General features: G+C 39.4%; 1 protein-coding gene across 4 annotated transcripts in view; it reads left to right on the plus strand.

Annotated features, from left to right (window-relative positions):
* The window catches only part of CACNA2D1 (calcium voltage-gated channel auxiliary subunit alpha2delta 1), a 653615-nt gene that overhangs the window by 523482 nt on the left and 105675 nt on the right, over positions 1 to 24458 (plus strand). For all 4 annotated transcript variants that reach the window (XM_090041889.1, XM_090041890.1, XM_090041891.1 and 1 more), the window contains exon 12: positions 8353 to 8457. In XM_090041889.1, coding sequence (XP_089898015.1) covers positions 8353 to 8457 — 105 coding nt within the window. The remainder of the gene's footprint in view (positions 1 to 8352; positions 8458 to 24458) is intronic.

Below are 24458 nucleotides of genomic sequence, written 5' to 3' on the forward strand. Positions count from 1 at the left end.
GCACCACTTCTCTTGGAAGTTGGTTCCAGATCCTAGCCGCCCTGACCGTGAAATAGCGCCTCCTGATATCTAACCTAAACCTACCCTCTGCCAGCTTGTGACCGTTATTCCTGGTTACTCCTGGTAGTGCTCGGGGGAACAGGGACATCCCCCAGTGCCTGCTGGTCCCCTCTGACTAGTTTGTAACAGGCCCCCAGATCCCACCTCAGCCTTCTCTTGTGGAGGCTGAATAGGTTCAGGTCCCATAGCCTCTTCTTGTAGGGCCTGCCCTGCTGCCTCCTGACTATGTGAGTGGCCTCCTCTGGACCCTTTCCATGTTGTCCACATCCCTCTTGAAGTGTGGTGCCCAGAACTGGACACAGTACGCCAGCTGCGGCCTGACCAGTGTCGCGTAGAGGGGGAGGATCACCTCCTTAGATCTGCTTGAGATGCATCTGTGGATGTGTGACAAGATGCAGCTGGCCTTCCTGACTGCATCCCCACACTGCCGGCCCATGTTCATCCTGGCATCAGTAATGACTCCAAGACCCTTTTCCGCCTCTGCACTGATGAAAAGGGAGTTCCCCAGCTTGTAGGTATGGTGCCGGTTCTTCCTCCCCAGGTGCAGCATCTTGCACTTGTCAGTGTTGAAACCCATCCTGTTCTCATCCACCCACCCCTGTATCCTGTCTAGGTCTGATTGCAGCCTATTCCTCCCTTTTAGTGTACCCACATCCCCCCACATCTTAGTGTCATCAGCAGATTTGAACAGGGTGCTTTTTACCCCCTCGTCCAAGTCACTGATGAAGATGTTGAACAGTGCAGGCCCGAGGACTGAGCCCTGGGGGACCCCACTGCCCACATCCCTCCAGGTTGAAAATGACCCATCCACTACCACTCTCTGTCTTTCTCTTCCACTTGTCACATGATATTAGTAGTGACCACTTTGCAGATAGCTTTCAAATGAGAACTGATGGCATTGCATCTTCCATGAGTATTTTAGCTATCTTGGTGTCCTGGCCACATGTAATGTATCCAGACTTTCTGAGATTTAAACCTTTGTGTGTGAGTGTCTGTAAGCTACACAATGGATATAAACAACCACAGAGATATTTAGGCAGTTGAAAGAAAATATTCTGAATGTGTATCTTCCTGCCATGTCTAAAACACTTGATTTGATCAAAGATTGAATGCTTTGCCTCCATCTTTCAGTTTTTACAGATTTTCTAGTTTGTACACAAACAGTGACTAATTAGTAAAATTGTAAAATGTTACCACATACTACATACTAAATATCTTTACTACATACTAAATATATTTAATTTAATGTAAATATTATAAAATATAATTTTTAAGAAAAATATTTAATGTACATGTTAAAAAATAACTATACATTTCACCATGTTAATGATCGTAGGTCAGACCTTCAGTAGATGTAGACAAAGCTATGCTAAATCCAGTGATTGTATTGGAAAGAATACACTTTTGGTGAAACGTCGCTTCAGTGAAGTTTCTCAGCTGAAACCTGTGTTTTTCTTCCCTGACCTGCTACCTTTTGGACCCAGAAACCATTGTTCTTTCTCGTGCCCTAAAAATAGAGCTAGCTGTAGGATTTTCATGCATATGAAATTGTGACAGGTGAAAAAAATCAGTATCCATTTCTCAAGAATATAGTATTTTGGACCTATTCGACACGGGGTGAGTAATGGATTTGGTGCCCTCTGCTGTTGATATTTGCAACTGCAAACAGGGGTTTCCACTAGGGGTTTGCGAAGGTTTGGAAGCCGATTTGATTCAGGGGAGATTCAGGGGCAAGTATTCATTTCGGATTTGACAAAATCAGATCTAAAGCAAATACTTGCCACTTCACACAGACCTAGTTGCCACCTTTTCTGACTATGAGTTGGATTGACCCAGCTTGGGTCAGAGGTGTCTCCACAACAGCAGGGGAACGCAACTGCTGCTGATGCTCTTCCCACGCCACTGCTGGAAAAATTGGTAATGACAGCTGGGTCCTAGCACTGGCCTGTCACCCCCCACCCACCTCTAACCCAAAAAGTGCCAATCCAGCTGCTGAAGCCCCAGGTGCTAGAATCTCTCAGCCAGCCTGAGGCAGTATTCCCATTTGTTTCTCTGTCTGCAGCCAGGTGAGTACAATAACGAGGAAAAACTAGGAGGAAACAAGAAGTTTTGTTGCATTTTATAAATTCACTGAAGCAGGGATACTCTGTTATGCCTGGTACAACACCAAGAACAATAATGAATAGGAAGTAGTAGAAGTCCTAATTAAAATTAGTGAGTACAGAAGTGCCACAGAACAGATTTGTCTGGAAGGTGGGAATGAGTAGGTGTTGACTATGATCGTGGTTATAGAAAACGTACATCTCTCACTGCTGTAGATGTGGGTTTAGTTAGATCCTCAGAGTGTTTTACAAGAATGTGTAATCATGGGTGGATGTTCTGATGTGTACACGAGGCAAATACAGAGATTACGTGAGGTTAAAGAACTAGTTCTTCCTGTTCAGTTTCTGACAAATCCAGCTGACAGGGGGAGGGTAAAGGTTTGCTGATGGAGTCAGCTATAGACCCTGGAGACAAGAGTGTAAAATATAATAGGATGAGATAATGAAGGCATATAAAGATAACAAGATTATGAATATGGGTATGTTTATGATTTCAGACAGGCGAGCTTTATAATGTGTTCAAGGGGTGTTGAATATGAGTATATTTTAAAAAGAAAAAGCTAGTTCTCATTATAAGGACCAGTGCAGTGCATAACAACCATTTGAACTCATTCTCACTAATAAGGAAGTGTTACCCTCTTTGTGCCTGCAAGAAAATTGCTTTCTAAATATAATGCTGGTTGGAAACAAATGCTTTCAGTCCTCAAAAAAAATTAAGGCAAATTTTAGTAATATGGATATGCTTATTTGTGGATAAGCATTTTTTTTACTGATCTACATATTACTTACCAAGAATTCTTTACCAAGTTAATGTTCTTTAGCTTAGTGGTTTAATTAATCTTTACCCCATTGTAATGACTACTGTAGAAGAAATTTGTCAGTAAACCTCCTAGAGGCCTATTTTAATTCCAGCTAGATGATTTTTCCTTGCTTTTACTTTTTCTTTTTTCAATGACATGCAAATTCACAGCTCAAAATGTATTCATTAGGCTTTATGCTCCAAGCTATAATCCCAGTCTACAGGTAAAAGAGTTCAATTAATTTTTAAGGATGTGGTAATTACCTGAAATCAAGGCAGTTTTTTCCACAGAATAAAAGGTCTAGCTCCTTGCTTGCTCTTTGAAGTTTAAAATCTAAAACAAAATGTGAAAGAAACAATTATCATCTAATAAGGAGGGGGGAGGGGACGAGAATAATTTTTATTATAGAGAGAGATCATTCACCAGCATCAAGAAAATCATAAGGATTTTGTTTATATTTTGTCATGTTCATCCAAAGCCTTATATTGCATCTCGTCAGCATCTACATGTGCATTTAATCACAGTCAGTTACCACACTGTAAGACAGTGCTGTCATGGAAAAGTACTATCCTGCTGTAAGATAGTACTTTTGCCTGACAGTGCTGTCTTACAGCACCGTTAGTTAGTTTACTGCAGCCTAATAGTATTGCACCTGTAGATGGTGATGCTTTACTCTGCAGTTAATTAGTCTACTCCGCAGTTTGGCTCACATGTAGACATGGCCAGTGAGCAGCGATGAATAAGCAGCAGCTTGAGGAGGTGCTAGGAAGGCAATGTAGAAGTCTTACGCCACAATATGGAGGCTTTGTCACAGACTGGCCCTCCATAATTGGCAAGTTAAGAATGCTGCATATATGTGCTCCTTTGCACACAATTCATGAAGCAGGCAGATGAACCCAAAAGAAAACAGGGGGAAAGAAGAAACTGCAGGAAGAGACTTTTCTCTGTTTCAGTTTCTTAAACCATTACAGAGGAACTGAAGAGAGATAAACAACCTTAGAGGGCAATGCAGGATTAATGCTAGGTTAACACTTAAAAGTGTGTGTGTGTTAATATCAAAAAATATTGTCAACGTGACAAATAAATAATTTATTATAAGCACAAAAGATTTAGTGATACAGGAACAGAACAGGTTGCTAATATATCTACTGTGTTCATAGCAATATATATTTAGAAAGTACGTATCTTGGACAAAATTCTGCAAGTAGGAGCATTATTTAATCCAGGGGAAACTGCAAAATTTCCAAAACAAGATTCCATCCCAGCACATGTGAACCTGATGTAATGTACTGTAATATATCAGCTAAACGTGAATTTATGTGAACTCTACATGCTGTAAGATGCTTCTTATATCTAGTCATATGTTTTCATTAAAGGTATCATATTTGAGTAATATTCAGAGGCTTTGTAGTCTTTCCTACAGGTTCCAAAAATATTCTCACTCCCTCTCTGTCTCTCTCTTTCTCACTAGCCTAAACACCTTTTCTTCTATTCTTTCAGCAGGAGAAACAGAGTTTGATCCCTTTGTACTGGTGAGAATAGCCAATTAGAGTTACTTGGATTACAGCTATACATCACAATGCATATATGACAAAATAGTACATTCTAATTGATGTCCTCTTGCTAGCTCATTAGGACTTGATCTAGGAAGGGGTGTCTGTTAATTATATTGCATATCCGCAGCAGCTATCTTTAATGTATGCTTGCACACCAGAAGGTCTTTAATCCTGAAGGGCTGATAACACTCCAGGATCTTTCCACAGTATTTGTCTTATTTGTCAACAGTACCTAGTGCTGTGTTGCTACAACTCAAGAGGTACATTTTCCAGTCTGGGCTGCCACTAATGAGTCCAGCTCTGTTGGAGTAAGCCTTCAGCTTGTTTGCAAGTACTAGATTGCATGTGCAGGCCCATGTGCAGATTGAGCAGTGAGGAGATGGGAATTGTCATTTGGCTTTTCAGACCCTTTTTAATTTAATAAAGTGGTTTAATAAAATATGATGATGGGCCACTGGGATTGCCCTAGCAGCAAGCTGTACATTCCTGCTGTAGTATATTTGTTAATAGCCCTACTTTATGCCCTTTGCAAGAGACAGAAAAGCCCTTGGCACTCTTAGGATGTGAGTGGGACACACAATAGTGTCTCAAAAAACACTAAGTATGCAGGTACAGATTTTTATCCATTGGAAAAATTATAAAATACATCAATACCTGTTTGTCATTTGTCCTTCTAAATTAATAGGACAACTCATGCAAAGATTTGACTGCTGAGCCAAGTACTGCTGTGGTGCTCTGATACTCCAGAATGTATAATAAAACACTAAGTTGGGGATTTTCAGTATTTGCAAAGTACTTAATTCTGCTTTTCTGAGTTTCTCCATTCTCGTTCTGGATTCATTGCATTTTTAATACCACAAGATAGAAACCTGAAGCAATACATACTGTTGTTTGTGGCATTTTATAAGCCAAAAAAAAGAGAGAGAGAGATGTGTTGATTATTTCCAAATGGAACTTACCTTGTTAGAGGAGTGGATTTAATGTGCTGAGTTCAAATTTATTTTCTTGTCATTATTGGGAAGAAAATTTGGGCCTGGTTTTTCCCTGAGTTAGAGGTGCTTATTGATTAGTTGAGCCAGTGATGTAAAAAAAATGTGTAAACAACTTATTTTAGGAACTAAAAATAGCTATGGGAAAGAATATTTCTTTTTGCTTTGGGAAAAAAAAATATTGTTTGTTTTCTTTATTTGCTTTGTTTTATTAATCCTGGAATTTGATGAAAGGACTCTGGACTAATAGGGTATCAAATTACTTTTGAGGGTCAGGTTTTATCCTGACGATGTTTTCTGAGTACAGGGAGACCCAAAGCCACAGTACCTAGGAGCAGGCCAGAAGAGAAACTGTGACTCAGAGGCTGTATCCAGATGAGCAGGGGCACGTGCTTGCAGTGGCACAAATTTGCACTGTTACTTTGTGCCTCAGCACACACCCTTGCATGTGCATTTCATTGTGGGACACATTGTGCCACTTTGGGCAAACTGCCCTTTTTCAGCTCCTCCTGTTTCCCAGCATGCTGGAGCAGCGGGGCACAAATGAAGCAGAAATGAAGCAGTAGAGACATGCTGGCTGGCAGTTAAGGCCTCTCGTTGGAGGACCAAGCCTCTCTATGTTCTGTCTGGTGCACAGTATTTTCATGTGCTCTGCATTACTTTTTTTCCTGGGTCTTTTTTATTTATTTATTTATTTATTTTTGCTACCAGGAAATCCTGGTAGCAAATTTTGCCCCTGTGCTACAAATTTGCACTGCAGGTCATATTTTACATTTCATGCACAGTTTGTGGTGCCACAAATTGCATGTGCCTGCAAATCGGGATGAGGCCAAAGGGTTCAAATTTTCTTCCACTTTCCCTTGATCTTCTTGTGGAGAAAGTTACTTCACTTTTTTCATGGATTAGCTAGTTCCTTTGTCTGGTAAATTGGGGAGTAGAGTCAGGTCATTTAGTGTTGCACTCTGATATAGTCCTGTTGTCAGAAATCTTATTCCCGTATGAAGCCAAGTATGAGCTATGGCATATTGTCCTTATAAAACACATTGTAAAGGCTAGCTATTTTCTGAGGGGAGATGAAACGAGAAGAAAAATAAGTAGGCCAAGATGATTTTGCATATTTTTAACACAGTGAATTTAGCTGTATGCACCTGAGTTGCTAGGGCCTGAGACTGAGATGGGAGGTTCACTGGAAGCTTAAGGTTTAGCACAGGGGTATGCAACCCCTAGTATGCATGCCAAAGAGTGGCATGCAAAAACATTTTGCTTGGCATGCGCACCTCAGGGTGGATGGCAGGAAAGCTGTAATGGGCCTGATCCTTGTTCTGGCAGTACAGCCCCAGACTCTTCCCTGCCATCTGCCTGGAGACGCACGTGCATCTGCTGCTAGCAACAAGTTGAGCCAGGGCTATGTGAATCCTGCTACACCTGCTTGCAGCCTTCTTGCTGCCTGCTGCGACCTGCCTGCTGAGAGCCCAGAGCCCAGGCCAGCTGCAGCAGGCAGCTGGGAGGCTGCAAGCAGCTGCACCAGGATCTGCAGTGCCCTGTCCCTGCTCATTGCTGGAAGTGGGTGCACACATACCTTGGACTGGACAGCAGGAAAGTGGCTGGGCTGGGCTGTGCTGCACTGCCACAACAAGGATTGGGCCCCACTGTCCACCTCTAGCATGCCAGCACCTTGCAAGTTGAGGTTTGCAGGTATTTTTGGCATTCTGCCCAAAAATGTTGCCAACCCCTGATTTAGTAGATCCTAAATTTGCTGAGATCCAGATATACAAAAGATCCTTTGGGTTTGATTGTGTGAGTGTTTTCAGTGCCCAGATTGAAACAGTCAAGGAGTCTCATATTGAGAGTCCAGGACCTGAAGCGTCCAAAATCAGTGGCTGCTTCTAGAAGTTTTCTCCAAAACTTCCCCAGCTGAGGGGGATGGAAGGAGTATGGTTAAGTAAAAATGACAGGCAGAGCAAAAATGTTCTGGTTCATGAATTACTAATGTGGATCCTCCACTTTTGGATTCTCATACAAGGCAGTTTCATGGACAGCAGCTGTGCCAGGGAGTGATCAACATGTTTTGTCTTAAATATGTACCTTATCCTCATCCCAAATTAGGGCAGTGCACACAAGTCTCTTACACTGATTGGGGGGGATATACCCAATTACCAGAATGGTTGGATCTAAAGTATACCATAATTTGGCTCTCTTTCAATGTTGTTGTATTTCAAGCATTGATTGCACAAAAGGCTCAGGAATGAATGGCAAGATGCATTAGAAACCAGAGCATACCTTGTCCAAGCAATTTGCAACCTGTTTAGGTCGCAGTGGGCTGCCAACGTAAAGACAAGCTGCTTGGCTGTTTGCTGACTTTTACTTCAAAGGGTGGTGTTTCTCCACCCAGGTGAAGCTCAGCAATTGGTTGGGGGAAGTGGCACTTGCTGAAATAAAAGTTGCCGCAACCATCTGGAGCATCTCAGTGGTCCTGCACAGCTGGTTGCCCCCGTTCTGTATACTTCCATCTAGTTAACAAAAACTCATCTGTCCAGGAAGGTAAGAAACTTAACCCTGCAAAGTATCTGGGCTCAACTGCAGCGAGTTAGAAATAGCACATCTGTAGAGTCAGTAATTCCACCTTCACCTCCACTGAAGTTTGTAGAAGCTTCATCATTGACCTTGCTGTGGGGTGCAACACTTCACTCGTACTATTTTAGTAATATTCTTAAGGATGCATGAGACAGAAGGATGAGTGATCCCTACCCTCAGAAAACAGTGTTCCTAAGAACTATACCACTGTTGCATATTTTATTTTTATAGACTGAACTAAACAAAATGCTTGTCTTTGTCTCTCTTACAGTACAGTGCATCTAGAGCTAACTGCAATAAGATTATTATGTTGTTTACCGATGGTGGTGAAGAAAGAGCACAAGAGATTTTCCACAAATACAACAAAGACAAAAAAGTAAGTGACATTTAGAAGAATTTTCTGCATGGAAGACCCAAAATAAGACCTGGAGATGATTTCTGGAAGGAAATAACTTGTAATTTTAAGACTTGAAAGTGTTGCATAATATGTCATCAGTGGCATTCTTAGTAAAGAATAGTTTTATAAAAAGACAGCAGGTTACAGTTTTGCACTTCTGTCTTGCCTTCAACATGATGATCCCAAGGCACTTAAAATATTGTAAGGAATTATGAACTTTTATGGCCCCAACATGGTAGGCAATTATTATTATCCCTATATTACAAGTAAAGAAGCTGAGACATGGGAAGATAAAATGACTGGCTGAAGACCGCAAAACACAAACCTCTTTCCTATGGGTGAATATTCAAATGCACAGTATCTCTTCTTTCTCCCTACAAATATTCTTACAGTGGGCACTGGAGCATTTTTTTTTTTTTGTGACTATATTTAACATTAATACAAAATAGGCTAAAAACTAAGGGAGTTTTGAACATGAAGATTTATATAATTATAAATAAACAACTTTATGAACCACATATTTGTGCTATCGTGACTTAGGTAAATGGTTTCCAAACCTGCCATTTCACTTTTCTTCTCACTTGGATTCATTTATTTGCATGTGTGTCCTCACCATTAGTATTTTTTCTTTAAATAGCTTTTAAATAGCTTTTGGAACTCTTTATACAAGATATGTTTGAATCCAACCAGAAACATGTGGGGTAGAAGCAGGAATTGTTGCATGGCACTCTATGACCTGTGTTTTTCAGGTCATATTAGCTGGTCTCTCCTGGTTGATAGAGAGGGATAGACACCAAAAGAAATCCACAGATCTATGTCTTTCATAGCTAGATGTTTACACATGTATGATTTATTCAGCGTGTGTGTGCAGATATGCATATACAGACATAGATACAGAATAAAGTACAACCGTTTAATCTTTACCCAATATATTTCAATTTTAAGTTACTATGCTCTGAAGGCTCATCGCTTTTAGCAGAATGTTAAACACACCTTGTATGATGATTTCATAATAATGAAAGTAAGTGTAGACAATTTAATGCCAATAAATGGAAATCGGAGTCCCAGTTCAGCAAGGGGTTCAATTATGCACCTACCTTTAAGGACAGAAGTTATTCGGGAATGGTTATTCATCAGGTTCCAGACTAGAAGAACAGGGCACACACACTGAAATTCATGGGAGAAGATTTAAAATAAACAAGTACTATTTTTTTACTTCATCTCCATGAGGTGCTGACTGGTATTTGTTACTGCACAGCCATTTAGTACTTGCATAACCAAGCGCTAAATAACTGTGCAGTAACCAGCGTTACTGTGCAGTCATGTCCCTACACAGTTTCTGGGTGATAATGACTGCACGGTAACATCATGTCACAGGTCATGCCCTGCGACACTACTGTGCAGTACTGATGAACTACTGTGCAGTAGTAACGAGCTATTGCTCGGTAAGGATCTTGTTGAGATGCAGCCAATGTGTAGTTTAACTTACGGAACTCACTGCTCCAGAAAATTATAGAGGTAAATAGTATAACCAGGCTCAAAAAGGCTTAGACAAACGAGGCCATAACCATGAACAGCTGTTAAATAAAATAGGGATGGTTAATGCCAAGGACAGTATGAGAGGAGATGGCTTTCACTAGCCATCCCTGTACACACACTGTCCTAAGGCATTGTAGACTTAGATGTGCTTAAGTGGACTAGTATGATCCAGTATGACACATTTTACGTTCTTATGTCATTTTCACCTCAAGAAAAATATTCATGGCCACATCCGGATGAGCGTGGATGTTTGGTTCCCTGGGGACAAGTAGCAGTGGTGCCCCTTGTGCTGCAGCTGTTTGTGCTCAGGGAATGCCCATGCCATACACACCTTGGTGCACTGCAACTTTAACCCAGGGGCATCAGGGAAGGCTGGGGTCCTGGGGTCCTCCAGGTCCCCGGGCTGCAGCAGTGGAGATTGTACTGGGTGGGGCCCGGCTGGCAGCTGGAGCACAGTTCTGGGTGGCCTGACTCCATTTTTCAGTAGTGCGCTCTGCCCATGGCGTGCGCTACTTGGGGTTTTTTTTTTTCCCTTGGGGTTTTTTGCCCCCTGGATATCCACTGTTAACTACACGTTGGCTGGATATCGAGGGGATAGGGGTCAAAAAAACCTGCAGAAAAAAAGCAAAATGGAGCAGTACACACACGGGCAGAGTGGCCTTGCAGTGCGGAGAACATCTGGTTGGTCAGTATGTGGTGCTGCAGACATGTTTGCGGCACCACATACTACATAGCTGCGCTAGTCTGGATGCACCCCATGTATTTAAATAGTCATATGATGAATTGGAGCCCAGGAATGTAGGGCTTTGTTTAATCTCAGTCGATAACTGGCTGTGTAACCCTGAGTAGCTTATTCATTTACCTGCTTTTCTCATCTGAAATATATGTGCAGTACTTTTATAACAGTGCTGTTATGAAGCTTAAGTAATATCTGTTTCAACGTCTCTGCAGTCTTGCAATGAAAGTCAATATCTAAGTGCTAAGTATTAAAAAAAGAAAGAAAAGAAAAGAGCTAGCTGTAAATGACCAGCAGCACTGCAGCAACAGCTGAAGTCAGAGCCACTTGTGAGGCATAGTTTGTAGTACTGCACGTATACATGGATAGTTCATGCTATTCCACCTCAGTTCTACTACTCATACTGTTAATTGTTTTAATAAGTAAATGCTGTCAGCCAAAGGGAAAGTTATTAGGTAACACTCTTCTGTATAACATGTATGACTCATTACTGCGTTCTATTAAGATCCCTGTCTTAAGAACGGAGGTATTTTAACAGACCCAGTCTGAAGACTGAAGTTGATTTATAGTGCTGAGAAATCAGTCTTACTTCTTCTGCCTTGTGCTCACCTGTGTAAGTTTAAGAAAAGCAGTCAGTTCCTCAAGCAAGAATGGTGAATGAGGTATAGAAAATAAGTAGACATTATTATTTCATAATGCTTTTTTAATGTCCCTGGTTCACTCTTTGTTATTGCACCGAAAGTAAATATGAGTGATAATAGCCACCTTCTAGGAACATATTTCTTTATTAAGCACATTTTTCTACTATAATTAACTGTAATGCAAGAGACTGGTATCTGATTAAATTTTATAAATCTACTGATTCAAGTCACAGTAAGTGCTTACATTCCTGCTCTTAGTCTAATAATGAACTAGGTTTCTAGATGTCATGTAGCAAAAAGCTTGTATTATTGCTTTCATCCAAGGTGACTTTGAAAGGACAGGCAATACAAAAGAAGTTTTGGCATCTCATTTAAAGAAAAGATTTTTCATTTTCCTTGAATAAACCTTGTGCTTTTCAATCAAGTAAAAATCTTTATGTTCTGGGAGGTGAATATGTGGTTACACAAAAGATTTTTTTTAAGTATTTCACAGCAAAGGATTGATAATATATCTCATACTAGCAATTTCATCTTTGTATACCTTAGAATACAAGTATTAACAGTACTATAGTGAAGTTTTTGGTATTTCTCAAAGTGTCTAAACATGCACGTATTCCTCTCAAAGAGTCTAAACATGTATATATTCCTTTCTCTATCAATATGCATTAATTGGAGTTCAGATCAGCAAATTATATAAGTGGTATTACTGACCCATACATTCTAACATAAAAAAAAAAAATCCTTTGAAGGCTATGTTTGTGAAAGAGAAATTATAAAACATGTCATTTAATAGCATGGTATATATTACAGACCCTTACTCTAATTCAGCTGTATCTTATTCTGTGAGCAATACATAGAATATAATGAGGCTTAGTTATAAATTTATAGACCGCCCTAAGAAGAGGTTGGTCTATAATATGAACATAAAATATTATTAAATTAAGAGTCAGGCTATCAGACATCTAGCCTCACATTTTTCCGTATCGGTAACACCACAGAGTATCAAAATATATTGATACTGTATAACATAAGATGGAACTAGATTTTTTTTTTTTCTTGTATAATACCAGTATATCCATGTTTAATCAATTGATCTTATTTTATGTAAGATTTATAAAAGGTACATCTTCATGATTTTCAGTATGATGGTACTGCACAGTAATATGTCCTTTATACTGGAAAAATTATGACCTATGAAGTGAGCAAAAAGACCATTTCAAATTTATTGTTCCTTATTTTACTGCCTCACCAATCTGGAATCACTTTACTTTTCAAATTATTACATTCTTGGTTTCAACTACTTCATCCATCAAAAGGAGCTAACTAAGTTGTGTTCCACTGGCAACACATAGGGGGTGCACACGAGTGCATGTACACCCCCTGGGACTGGCAGTGTACCCCCTGAGATTGGCTAACGCCAACGCTGCTGGCGGTGCCTGTGGTCACCACTCCCCCCCCCCTCCCCACCCCAACACCACCACTGCCACCGCCACCACCACGGTCACCTGCGGAAGCTCCTTTCTCACTGCTGACATGGCCCTGCCGCCAACACCACCATCACCTATAGGCAGTCACCATGTCCCCCCAGCCTCGAGAGGCATGTGACATTCACATTGTGTCCCCTTGTATAATGTGGTCAATGCACACTTGCTTACATTGTTTAGTTTGTGTTACACCATGACCTTAGCTCAGCCTTCAAGTTGACAAGTTAAAGAAAATGATAAACAGTTAAAAAAAAAATATAACCCTGGAAGTTAGAGGCTGGAAAACTGCCCTGTTAAATTACTGGTTTTCATGCGTCTGAGCTGGCACACAGCTATATTTAAAGTAGTTTTCTGTCTCTTTAAATTGCTTAGTATGTGAAGACAAGGATTGTTCTAGAACTGACTTAATTGTTAGACTAGTTCCCTGAAAATACTAACTTTTTTATCTTCCTTTTCAAGTTTTAAATATTAATTGCTTCTCACCTCGTCTTTCCCCCCTTATAAACTAGGTTTTAGTGTAACAGATTGCAGCACTACACTCAGGGTGCTGTTTAAAATATGGCATGTTTATGTTTATGGTGGCATTTGGGCAATGCACATTAAGCATGTGAAATGCCACATACACAGTGGTAAATTTCAGGAATAGAGGTGGTAAATGTTCATTTTTATGAACACTCACAATGCAGATGACTTTACTGAAGATAGAAGTCTATTTCCATATAATTTTAATTGAAATGTAACCACAGCAGATGTTACCCATCCCTAGAACTTTGAATTCAGATACAAAATGAATTAACTATAGTTTTGTCTGCTGCTTGTGCCCCCTCGGGTCTGCGTGCTGGAAGAAGATCATTCCAGGCAAATTCTCAGCCCCTCTGGATAGAAAAGGATCTTGGGCATCTCTGGTGCACTGTCCTTCTATGAAAGACTCTGCATGATCTGAGTATCTAAAGTAAGAGGAGGTGCATTTGGGGCAGCAGCAGACTATTTATTATATAGTTAGTGGAAAACAATAATTCTGACTAATATGTCCATTTAAAAACCCATGACCCTTTCACTGGTTCTAACTGCAATATGTTGACTGTTATCCAGTGCAAATCAGGGCTGTCAAACTCACCTGGCCCCCAGGCCAGATTTGAACCATGGGACTCCTCATGGACTGGATCCAGAGGTGGTCGTGGCAGTGGAGTAAACAGTGCCCATGGGGGTTAATGCAGCTGTTACTCATTCCCCACTGCTGACCTATATATCTAATAGGGCCCTGTATATCAGCTTTTGCCGCCCCCACGTCCACGAATTCCCAGCCCCTCTGGGAGTCCCACGGGTGAGATAATAGCCAGATCTTGCCTGCAAGCTGTACATTTGGCACCCATGTGTAAATTAACAACTGCCAAAATCTGCCACAGAATTTTTTACATTCAGCAGCAAGTGAAAGCAGTTGTTGTGTATAGAAATGAGTGGTGAAAAGAGGTGCAATTTAATGTCAGATTGAAATTAAGGGATGTTTAGATGTGAATGACCCCGATCCCAAGCTGTGCCTTAACTGTGCTTGACCGGTATGATAGGCTTAGGGGAAGCAAAAGTTTTAAGTCGCTTTTTCTACCTGTCAGATATGAAAGCTGCGCTGTTAATTTTGTATCATTTGTCAGTGGCCCTCAAAACAATTTAGAAGCTGAGGATTGTCAGGACACTTTCTCTTTCCCCTCATTATGTGCCGGTGGCTGCAGGAGAACGATGGTTTGGAGGTTGCTGTTCAGAACTGTCCTCAAGGCCATTAAGGTGACTTCACTGCCACATTGCAGTGGAGGTGGACTAGTGCAAAGCATTTGAGGTAATTCTGTTTCTCATTCAGCTTCCTAACCAATTCATCAACTGAACTGTAGTATAAGTCTGCTCGGAAAAGCAGCAGGAGCCTGGCAGTTGGAGACATTTATATACAAAACACCACAAAGAATATGTAGTCTGATGGCAGTACAAGATGAGCTCAGAGGATTTTTTTTTTCCTCTCTAACTTCTATGAACTTGCTACGTGGAGCAATTTCATTTTCTTCTGACAGAGAATTACTACATAAGTGATGTACCTTCTCAGGGCACTGGGCTCTTTGCCTCTATAAATTTCATATTCAGCACATAAGTTCTGTGATGTTATGTTCTAGTGTCATCTGCCAAGTTGGGAAGATTAATGGTAACTTAAACTCAGAGATTAAAAAAAGTTTAAATTAATCACTTTTGGAGGAGAACTTGATAGACAAGCAAAAATACTGACTCGGAAGAAGTGTTTCATGATATAGTATAGCTATTATGCTTGGCATCTCAAAGCACTTACAAACGCTCAGGAATTTTACAGACCGGCTTCACAACACTGCTGTTGCTCGTACGTCAATCTTCAACTGATCAGCCTGATGCCACAGTCTTGCAATGATCTCCACTGATTTCTAAACCTAAGCAGGACCCGTGTAGGGCTGAGAGTTAATGCACAGAAAAGTTAAATGACCTACCCAAGATGCAGCTTGTTATCAGAAAAAGCATCTTTGATTTTTAAGGTGAAAACATTTAGGAATATATAACTTACTTTTTCCCATTTCTGCTATTTGTCATGTTCCAGCTAAAGAGAGATTTGCTCATGCCACACTTGAGAACATGCAGCAAACCAAGGGAATGGAGAATTTTTTAAGATTGACACTGGTTGTCATGCAGTTTCTGTAGGTAACCTACCTACCTCCTTCCTTATTCTGTGCACTTAAACTTCTTTCCCTCTGATTATTTATTCCTGTGTAGTTGAAAATGATTAAGGTGCCTGAAATATTTGCTTTCTTTTTAAACCTTTATATAAGATATGCTTTTCTTGTAATAATGTGCACAGCAATCAGATTTGTGGTAAACCTCCAAACATCATTCAGTTGGCATAAAAGTGAGCCTTCATCAACAAAGATGTGCTTTGTGATATTCAGGGATATGACTTTGCCCTTTCTTCCTCTGTGGCTTATGTTTTCCCATTATTAAACAAATTACCGTAGTCAAATTTTGAAGGTCTTGCAATATCCAACAATTTGACCATCTACAAAAGTGTACAGCCTATGCTCTGCTGCCAAAGAGTACCCCTATTTTATGCTTAGAGCATGTGTGTGTGTGTGTGTGCGCGCACATACACGTGCGCTTACACACACATGCAATTTAACAGATCTTGGAATGACTAGGAATCACTTTTTTTCCCTCTAATGATTTCTATTATTGTGAAGTTACTGTTGTCAACCAGATTTTAAATTGAATATATTTTAATTAGGTACTGTGGCAAACACAACTGGGGTTCAAAAGAAAACTTAGGGTATTTCTCAGAAATTTTTCAATGTCGTTGCTTCTGCCTTTTGAAATGCAGCAGAGGTGAAAAGTCACTTAATGTGAGGCTCAACTTTCCCAGGGCAGAAATACCACATTGCTAAGAAAAATTATCTGTATTTTACTTAGTTCCTGAGCACCATTTATTTAATTAATGTCTTGTTATTACCAAGTGTCATAGCATTTGGGTGCCTGATACAGATTAGATACATACACTTATAATGTTCAAGTGTTCTGCAAAAATGACTCATCTCCTTAAAGCCTCCAGCATCCCCAAATTACTGTATTAATTGTCCAGTAGCATAAAGCAGAAATGTGTGGGGCTCAGCATTTCTAAATAAAAATAGTATGTTTTATAATAATACATTTAAGACACAATTCTGTCCCCACCCCAACAAAACCTAGCAAGAGCCCAATCCTTCTCTTCCACGGAGAAGGAAGAGGAATCATTAAGATTTTCTTGAAGAGTGTCCAAATTTTGCCTTGTTAGTAGTATCCTTTCATGGCAAAAGCTATGTGGCCAGTGCTGATGGATCACCAAGTGTTCCTGAGGCCCTGGTAATGCTATTTCATTCCAACAGTTTGGAGAAAGTCTCTCATTTTTTTCCTGCTTGGGGAAACACCAGGGGCCCCACTTGGCCCAGACTGTAATCTCTTCTACTCCCCAGAGTGTTGAATCTTGAAGGATATACATCTTTTTCCTTACCTATTACTCAGTTTGTCCATCCCACTCCTCTACTTTTCAGCATTTAGACCCCAGATTAGGGAAACCATCAGCTGAATTGAGGATGGACATGTGTTACCGTGTAGTGGCTGGGTTCTCATTTTTCTGAGAGGTCTTTATTTAGGGCTTTCCCACTATACATGGATCTATGGGGTGTAGTATGTGTGCCTTTTTAGACAACTATTTAATTATCAGCATAAACCTAGTTAGGGTATCATATGACATGTATCTCTTGTGCAGTGTTATATTTGATGAATTAGATAAAATCAGCATGGTGATATTGTGGACCGCAGAGGACTAATAAAAGTTTTAATACAATTTTGTTGAAAAGTAATCTTTTAAGTCATATTTGGATCACACATTTCTGTTATATAAAATCCAAATGGCATCTTATTTCCTTTCATTTGGCACAGAGAGGTCTACTTGAAATTTTTATTTTTGTTCATTTTGCATCCCAGACTACATTAATAATGATTGATTCAAGGTATCGCAAGCAGGTTGACGCTACAGATGGTGTAAATTGATTAGTCAGGGTGGTAGAGACAGAAACAACTTAATGCAGATAGGATGTGGTGTTTGTTTTGGAGTGAAAGCAAGAAAGTCAGATTATATTTTATTTATACAAACATACGGCTCCTTGGAGCAGAACTGTCTAGGTTTGAAGCTGATGAAGTGGGTGCTGTGTTGCTCTTCCCACATAGCTATAAGCAGTAGAGAACATCAAGTTCTTGTCAATTTGTAATGAATTACAATCAGTTGGCAGTATTCTCCCTTTCTTGTAGAGACATAGAAATACAGGGTTGAAAGGGACATCAAGGAACCATCTAGTTCTGCTCCTTGCATTAAGGCAGGGTCAAGATGACTTGGATCATTTCAACATGTCTTTATCTAACCTGTTCTTAACAACCTTCAGCGAAGAAGATCCCACAGCATTTCGCAGCACTTTTCCACCACCTTTACAATTATCAAGTTTAGCCTAATATGCCAGCCTGTATTCTCTTTGCTGCAAATCAGCTGATTTATACTAGTCCATCTCTCAGTGGCCATGGAAAACAGTTAATAAATGTCATGTATTGAAAATATCTTATGTTCCTTCCATTATTATTAGTCTCTTTTCCAGACTAAACACATTAAGACTTCCCTTTTCTCCATCATCACATTGGTGACTTTTATGTAGTTAGTGATCCACTGTAACTACCAGATCATTTTCATGTCATACTGTTCCATAGTCAGTAACTATCAATTGTGCATTTATGCATTGCATTTGATTTTACATTCACACCTTTTGCTGTATTGAATTTCATAATGACAACATCATTTTGCACTATGTTCCTTTCCTCCAAAGTTTTTGAAAACTTTCCCAACTTATCATCCAGATAAGCAAAAAGTTTATTCGATAACCCACATAATTACTGAACATTTTAAATCGAAATCAATGAAAGACAGATATCTGGGAAAATGCACACAAGATTCCCAATGGGTTTTTTCAGCAAGTTTTTCAAGTAGACACCCACCCACCGTATAGCGATTACTTCTAAATTATGTATCCCTAGCTTGCTTGTGAAAATGTCTTAAGGGACAGTATCATAAGCCTTCTTGAAATCAAGGTATATTACATCTACTGTTTTCTTCTTATCTAATAAGCCAGTCACCCTATCAAAGAAGAATATTATATTTTTACATTTAATTGCCATAGTCTGTTCTGGAAAAACTCAGATTGTCCCCTTCCCCCCTTGTTACCTTATTGTCTTCTAATTACTTCCAACTATTTCCTTGTTTAACACTCCCTCTCCCATTTTCCCCTTTCTCCATCTTCCTAGAGATCTAAGTTATACTGGTGGATCTGTTTTGTTTTTTTTTCATTTTTAAAATGAAGGTACTTTTTTTTGCCTTTTTTTCAGTCCTTTGGGACTTCCCTTGTCCTTCATTAATTCTTGAATATAATCACCAGTGGTTTAGTAATTACTTTAATTATTCCTTAAGTACTCTAGGTTGAATTCATGAGGCCCTGAGGATTTTAATACATGTCATCTAAGTATTGCTTCAGGTATTCTTTCGCTATCGAGGCCACCAGTCCTATTTCATTGGTAAAATTAACCTTTTTTGTGATCATAATTAACCTTTTTTATGAAGAACGAAGCAAAGCTTTTCTGCACTCCTTTATCCCTCAGATTTCTTCCCTATCCATGAGTTCCCTGAATTTGTTGAACTCCTCTTTTATAAAGTCTCTGTATCTATTATGTTTTTCTCATACCTCTTTTTCTGAAAATAGTAAATGTTTGTCACTTCATGATCTTTTCTCTCTCTAAGTTTTCAGAACAAGGAGAGAAATTTGGCCCCCTGTTTACTCAAAATGAAATGCAAAATAACCACTCCTCTCTAGAAACACTCTCAATCTTTTGTATCAGAAGAAAACTGTCCTTAGTCCTTAGTATATTCCAAGTGTATTCCATGCTGACTTTAATTAAATAAAATTGTGCTCTTTCTCACACACATGTATGCACTTTTTAAACACAGACCTAAGGATAAGAGAAAGTTTAAAGACATGAAACAGCCATTCCTTGAAAATGGAAGTAGAACTGGGCATAAGAAAAAATATTAAGTGATGGTAATGTTGATAAGAAGATGCTTTAAAACAAAACCAAAATAACTGTATATATCATTAGGTATGCAATAATGGTCCTAAATATTTTATATTAACCAAGTCCTGTTTGTCAAGGAGGAGAAATTATCGTATTAGTAAAACGTTTCTAGTTGAACTGTAAAGTCAGTCATTTCAGTTCCATGAAGTGGACATGACACAGAGCAGGTACAACTATAAAAGTAAACTAAGGTACATGACTACAAGGGCTGCTGTTCACAAATAATAAGACTAGGCAGTTTAAGCACCTAAATGTATGTCAGAATAATTAAACAAGTGTTGGGCATTAAGTCTCTCTTTGGAACAGATGGAATTAGGACAGGTGGTTTGGGGTATATTTGAAGCAAAGGGTTGCCAATGTACTGGTGAGAGAACAGGTAGAAATATGTGGGAGAGTATATCCTAGAGCCAAAGGGGAGAAGAGACTATAGGATGGGAATCTCTGCAGTAAATAAGAGAATAAAGGAACAGCTGAAACAAACAGATGGTAGAACAGGAAGGATATATGCAGCAATATAAGCAGATGACATAAGTACTTAAAATAAAGTAAAAATGGAAAACACTATGAAAGAGACTTAAATCCCATTCAGACAATATGCAGCTTGCATTTATATATTCAGGGAACATAACAAAGGAGTTAGAAGTTACACTGTAAGTATAAGCACATCATAGGCTTAACTTTAAGTAAGCAGAAAATCAAAGGTACATAAATATTGAATGTTAGTTTTCTGAGGTTATCAGAGAAAATTGACTTTTAGATATAGGAGATCATATAGTTAACAGAGACAGAAGATTGTTATCTTTAAGAAAAAACAGAATCTAAAGGAAGCTTTTAATATGAAAAAACAACTGACACAAAGCAGTATTCTGGGAGAATATAGTAAGTGAAGAAAGCAAACTAATATTAGGATATTTTAAATAGATGTTATAAATGTGAAGTGAATGAAGGGACATTGTAAAGATATCAGGAAAAGAAATATAAATTCTTTACATGTCAAAATGATTGAAGTGGGGAGCACAGAAACATTTCTAAAGGCAAAAGGAGATTAAATGATATAAAGGAAAAGCAAAGAAAAAGAGACATACAAGAAATCAAAATGGTACAGTGAAAACTCTCTTAATATTGAATGTAATAGGTAAACAAACAAGGGTACAGACATTCCAGTTCTTCAAAAAAATAATGACTCAGTTTTTGTTTTTGTAGCCACAGTTACCTGCATGCACAAATGATTGCATGCAGATGTCTGACTACCTGATTTACAAGTACAATAGGTTTGGTAGCTTAAGAACTGTCTGATTTTAAAACCCTCTAAGTAATACTTTAGAGTGGTTTAGAGTATATTTGAGAGCTAAATCCTAGTTCTGTTAGTAGTTTTGCACTGACTTCAGTAGGTCTAGGATATATTCTTAGTAGAACGAAAAAAAAAGTGACATGCAGTTCGCTGTGATACAGAGGCACGGTTCTAGGGCTGTGCGAAACTTTGGTTCCTGATTTGATTTGGTGGAGATTCGGCCTGATTCAGTCGCCAAGTCTCCAAATCCAAATTGAATCAGGAGACCCTTTAATCTCTCCAAATCGAACCTGAACCCTCTCAATCAATTCAAAGAGATTCGGAAAGACTTGGCGGTTTGGACGTAGACTCCAGCAGACCCGAAAGTGGACTGGAAGTACTTCTGGTCCACTTTTGGGTTTCCTGCTGAGAACACAGGGTGCCCTCCCCCCTGCACTTCTGTGCGATGCTACATCTGCCCCGCCATTGGAGCATTCATGAGCCATGCCGGGTGCCTTGAAGTATGTAGAAAAAACATTAAAAGCTGTGTCTATGTCCGAATTGCTGAGTCTCCAAATCAGCATCGAATCTTCAGATTTGGATTCAGCTTAATTCGAATCTTCAGATTTGGATTCAGCTGAATCAAATCGGGACAGTGACGAGGAACAATAGCCAGAAGCTGCTGGAGAACAGGTTCAGGTTAGAGATTAGGAGGCACTATTTCACTATTAGGCTGGCTAGGATCTGGAACCAACTTCGTAGGGAAGTGGTCCTCACTCCTACCTTGAGTAAATTCAAAAAGAGGTTGGACGAACACCTGTCTGAGGTCATGTGATTCCAGCGTGTGCTCCTGCCAGTGGCGAGGAATCAGATTAAATGATCTGTTCAGGTCCCTTCTGACCCCAAACTACTATGAAACTATGAAATAAGGGTGAAATCCCCTCTCTGCTTAGGTGTTTAACAAATGGTAATTTACAACAGCAACTAAAGAATAGGTTGTTCATAAATCTAGAAACACCTACAGTTAATGTTAACCAGAAAGGAGGGGCATGTTAGGAGATTTCCAGTGGCAGGTCCTCAGTGGTATATGCCCTCAGAGTTCTCTGAATCAGTGAAGCAGCACTGATTTACTGAAGCTAGTTGTTTTCCCCCCCGCCCCCCAAATCATTTCCCCCCATACAACAATGCAATGCGACGGTACAACTGTCCAGAAGAATTCTCAGGGCGTGGATGAAATATCAGACTGAGAAGAGCCAACAGCTTCATGGTTAATGAGAACATGAGACCCATTTTCAGGTCCCTGTTTGTGAGCTAGGGCTTGAGACTAACTCTTCAGCATCCCAGGTGGGCTGTCAAGTTAGCCTTCCAGTGAACATGTAATTATTTAACCAATGTGGAAAAGCTCCCAAGGGAGAGATTGAAAAAATGTGAGACGGGCACAGTAGCTGGTGGCTCCCTCAGGTACTGGGCCCTCCTTCAAGCCCTTCCATATGTTTTCAGTAAAAATTTTGAAAGATCCCATTTTCACTATGACAAAACACAAAAACAATTTTCAAAACCAGGCATTTCTCTTATGCAGCAGACTTAATATTTTCTGGCCTGCCATTTTTATATTGGGTGAGTTTCTGGCTCACTGCATTTCCAGTACCTGTTCTCCGTTAATCTTTTTTTTTTTTTTCAGGTAGCTGTTTTTAGATGAACGCATATTAATGTTAGCCTTGAATCTCAATTCATATAACAGTATGAATCCAAGGCTTAAGAAGGACTTAGGTAACTCAGAGACCTTGTACTGGTCTTCTGCATAGGGATAAATTTTGTCCCCAGTGAACAAGTAATTAGTTTGGGGTACGTGCTGGAAAAAAAATTGTGACGGGAGGAGTGAAGGGAGTTGTTTTGGTGCCTCCTTCTCTCATCCCCCTTCCCCCCAATACTGTCTTTTTTAAATGAATCCTTTTAACATTAGTAAACAAAAAAGATATCGAACATATTTGCCAATATGTTGGTGGTAGGCACGTCTTTCTGCTGGTGATGCTTCTAACTTCATAACAGTGTATCATTTTGTTACTAATTCACTTAGCATCCCTCCCCTCCTCCCCCCCCTGTTTTCTGAAGAACATGTTCAAAACAAGAAATGTTGGATTATGGAAGCCATTTATTATAATTTTATTTTCAATGAAATAGCTAGACCATAGCAAATGTCTTCATTAATTACCATTTCAGAATTTATCACTCTCAATTCTTCCCTCAAAGTTCAAAGCTGAGCTCAATGATGTATTAGCAATTATCGTTTCACATTGTTAGCTAAGGCTAAGCAGGTTTTTTCCCTTTAAAGTCTTGAGTCATTGGGGAATAGCTAAAACCTCAGGTACTTCACATCGCATTGGGGTAACAGGTGACTGATTTTTTAATATGCAAGTTCTGCAAAGGACCTATCTGTATGCTCTTTTTCAGACCCAAATCCTGTAGAACCTGAAGCATACCCGTAATTTTGCTACCAGAGGCACTAATTTATCTCACTTGGTAGCTGTGTTGGAAAAATTAAGCACTTGCCAAACAATTTTTTGTAGTGTCAGGACATGTATTAATGTCTATGAACTGAAGGCAGGAGCATGTCCAAATTCTTTAGGAAAAGTTTTTCAGCCTGTTTTGTCCCACAGTGGCACACTAACCATTTGTCAGCATCACGCAACCATTCACATTTAAATGCCGTATTACTTTTACTTTCCTCAACAACATAGTTTCATTTTTCTTTGGAGATGTGACTACTGTAAAACTAGATTTGAACTTTGAAAAACCGATAATTGCAGAGACGATTTGCTGTAAATGGGTTCTACTGGGAACCTTTCACCTTTTTCCCCTTCTGGTACGGCCCTTTGGTATTTGAAAACATTTAATTGCAGTCAAACATTTTGTGTGAAAAGAGCCAAAGTAATGGGAACAGAGCCCTGAAGGGATAATGCTAAAAAGGAGCAGAGCACAGTATTTCTAGAGAATAGCTTATTTGCATTAATAATAAAATTGATCCATAGCAGCTGAGAAGAACTAGGACTCAAAATACTACCCCAAGCAAAAAAAGGATTTCATTCCATGGGATAATAAAATTCTTCTCTATACAAAAATTAGTCTTGTAAGTAATATTTATTAAAAAATGCTGGTGTGGCCAGAAGAAGAAGGGAAAGTCTTAGTGTTCTAGTGTGAGCAATGAAAATTGTCAGTGGAAACATTGTCTATGTCCTGTGATGAGCTGTCCACTTTACAACACACAGCTCCAATGATGATGTTCTCTTTCTATTTTTGATCAACCCCAGGTATCAGCAGGTGCTCAGGAAGGGAGTGGGAAAAGCTGAAGGACATATACTTGTTTTCCCTCTTTGGAAAAATGTGTTTTTCATAATCACAACCAGGGCTGGAAAGCAGACTTTTAGGTAAACTAGATTAGTTGACTTTGGAGTTTTCAGTCTCTTCCATTGTTCCTATAAAAATACTGATTGTACAGCATAACTTTCTGCTTCTGTAGTCTGAAGTGGAAAATATCACCATGTACTAATATTGGGTCTAGACCTTCAGAAATAAGCCACCTCTTAGGCAAACAATTTAGCACTGTACAG

This window comes from Crocodylus siamensis, chromosome 4 (assembly GCF_052110815.1).
Source record: "Crocodylus siamensis isolate JL-2025a chromosome 4, ASM5211081v1, whole genome shotgun sequence".
Lineage (NCBI taxonomy): Eukaryota > Metazoa > Chordata > Crocodylia > Crocodylidae > Crocodylus > Crocodylus siamensis.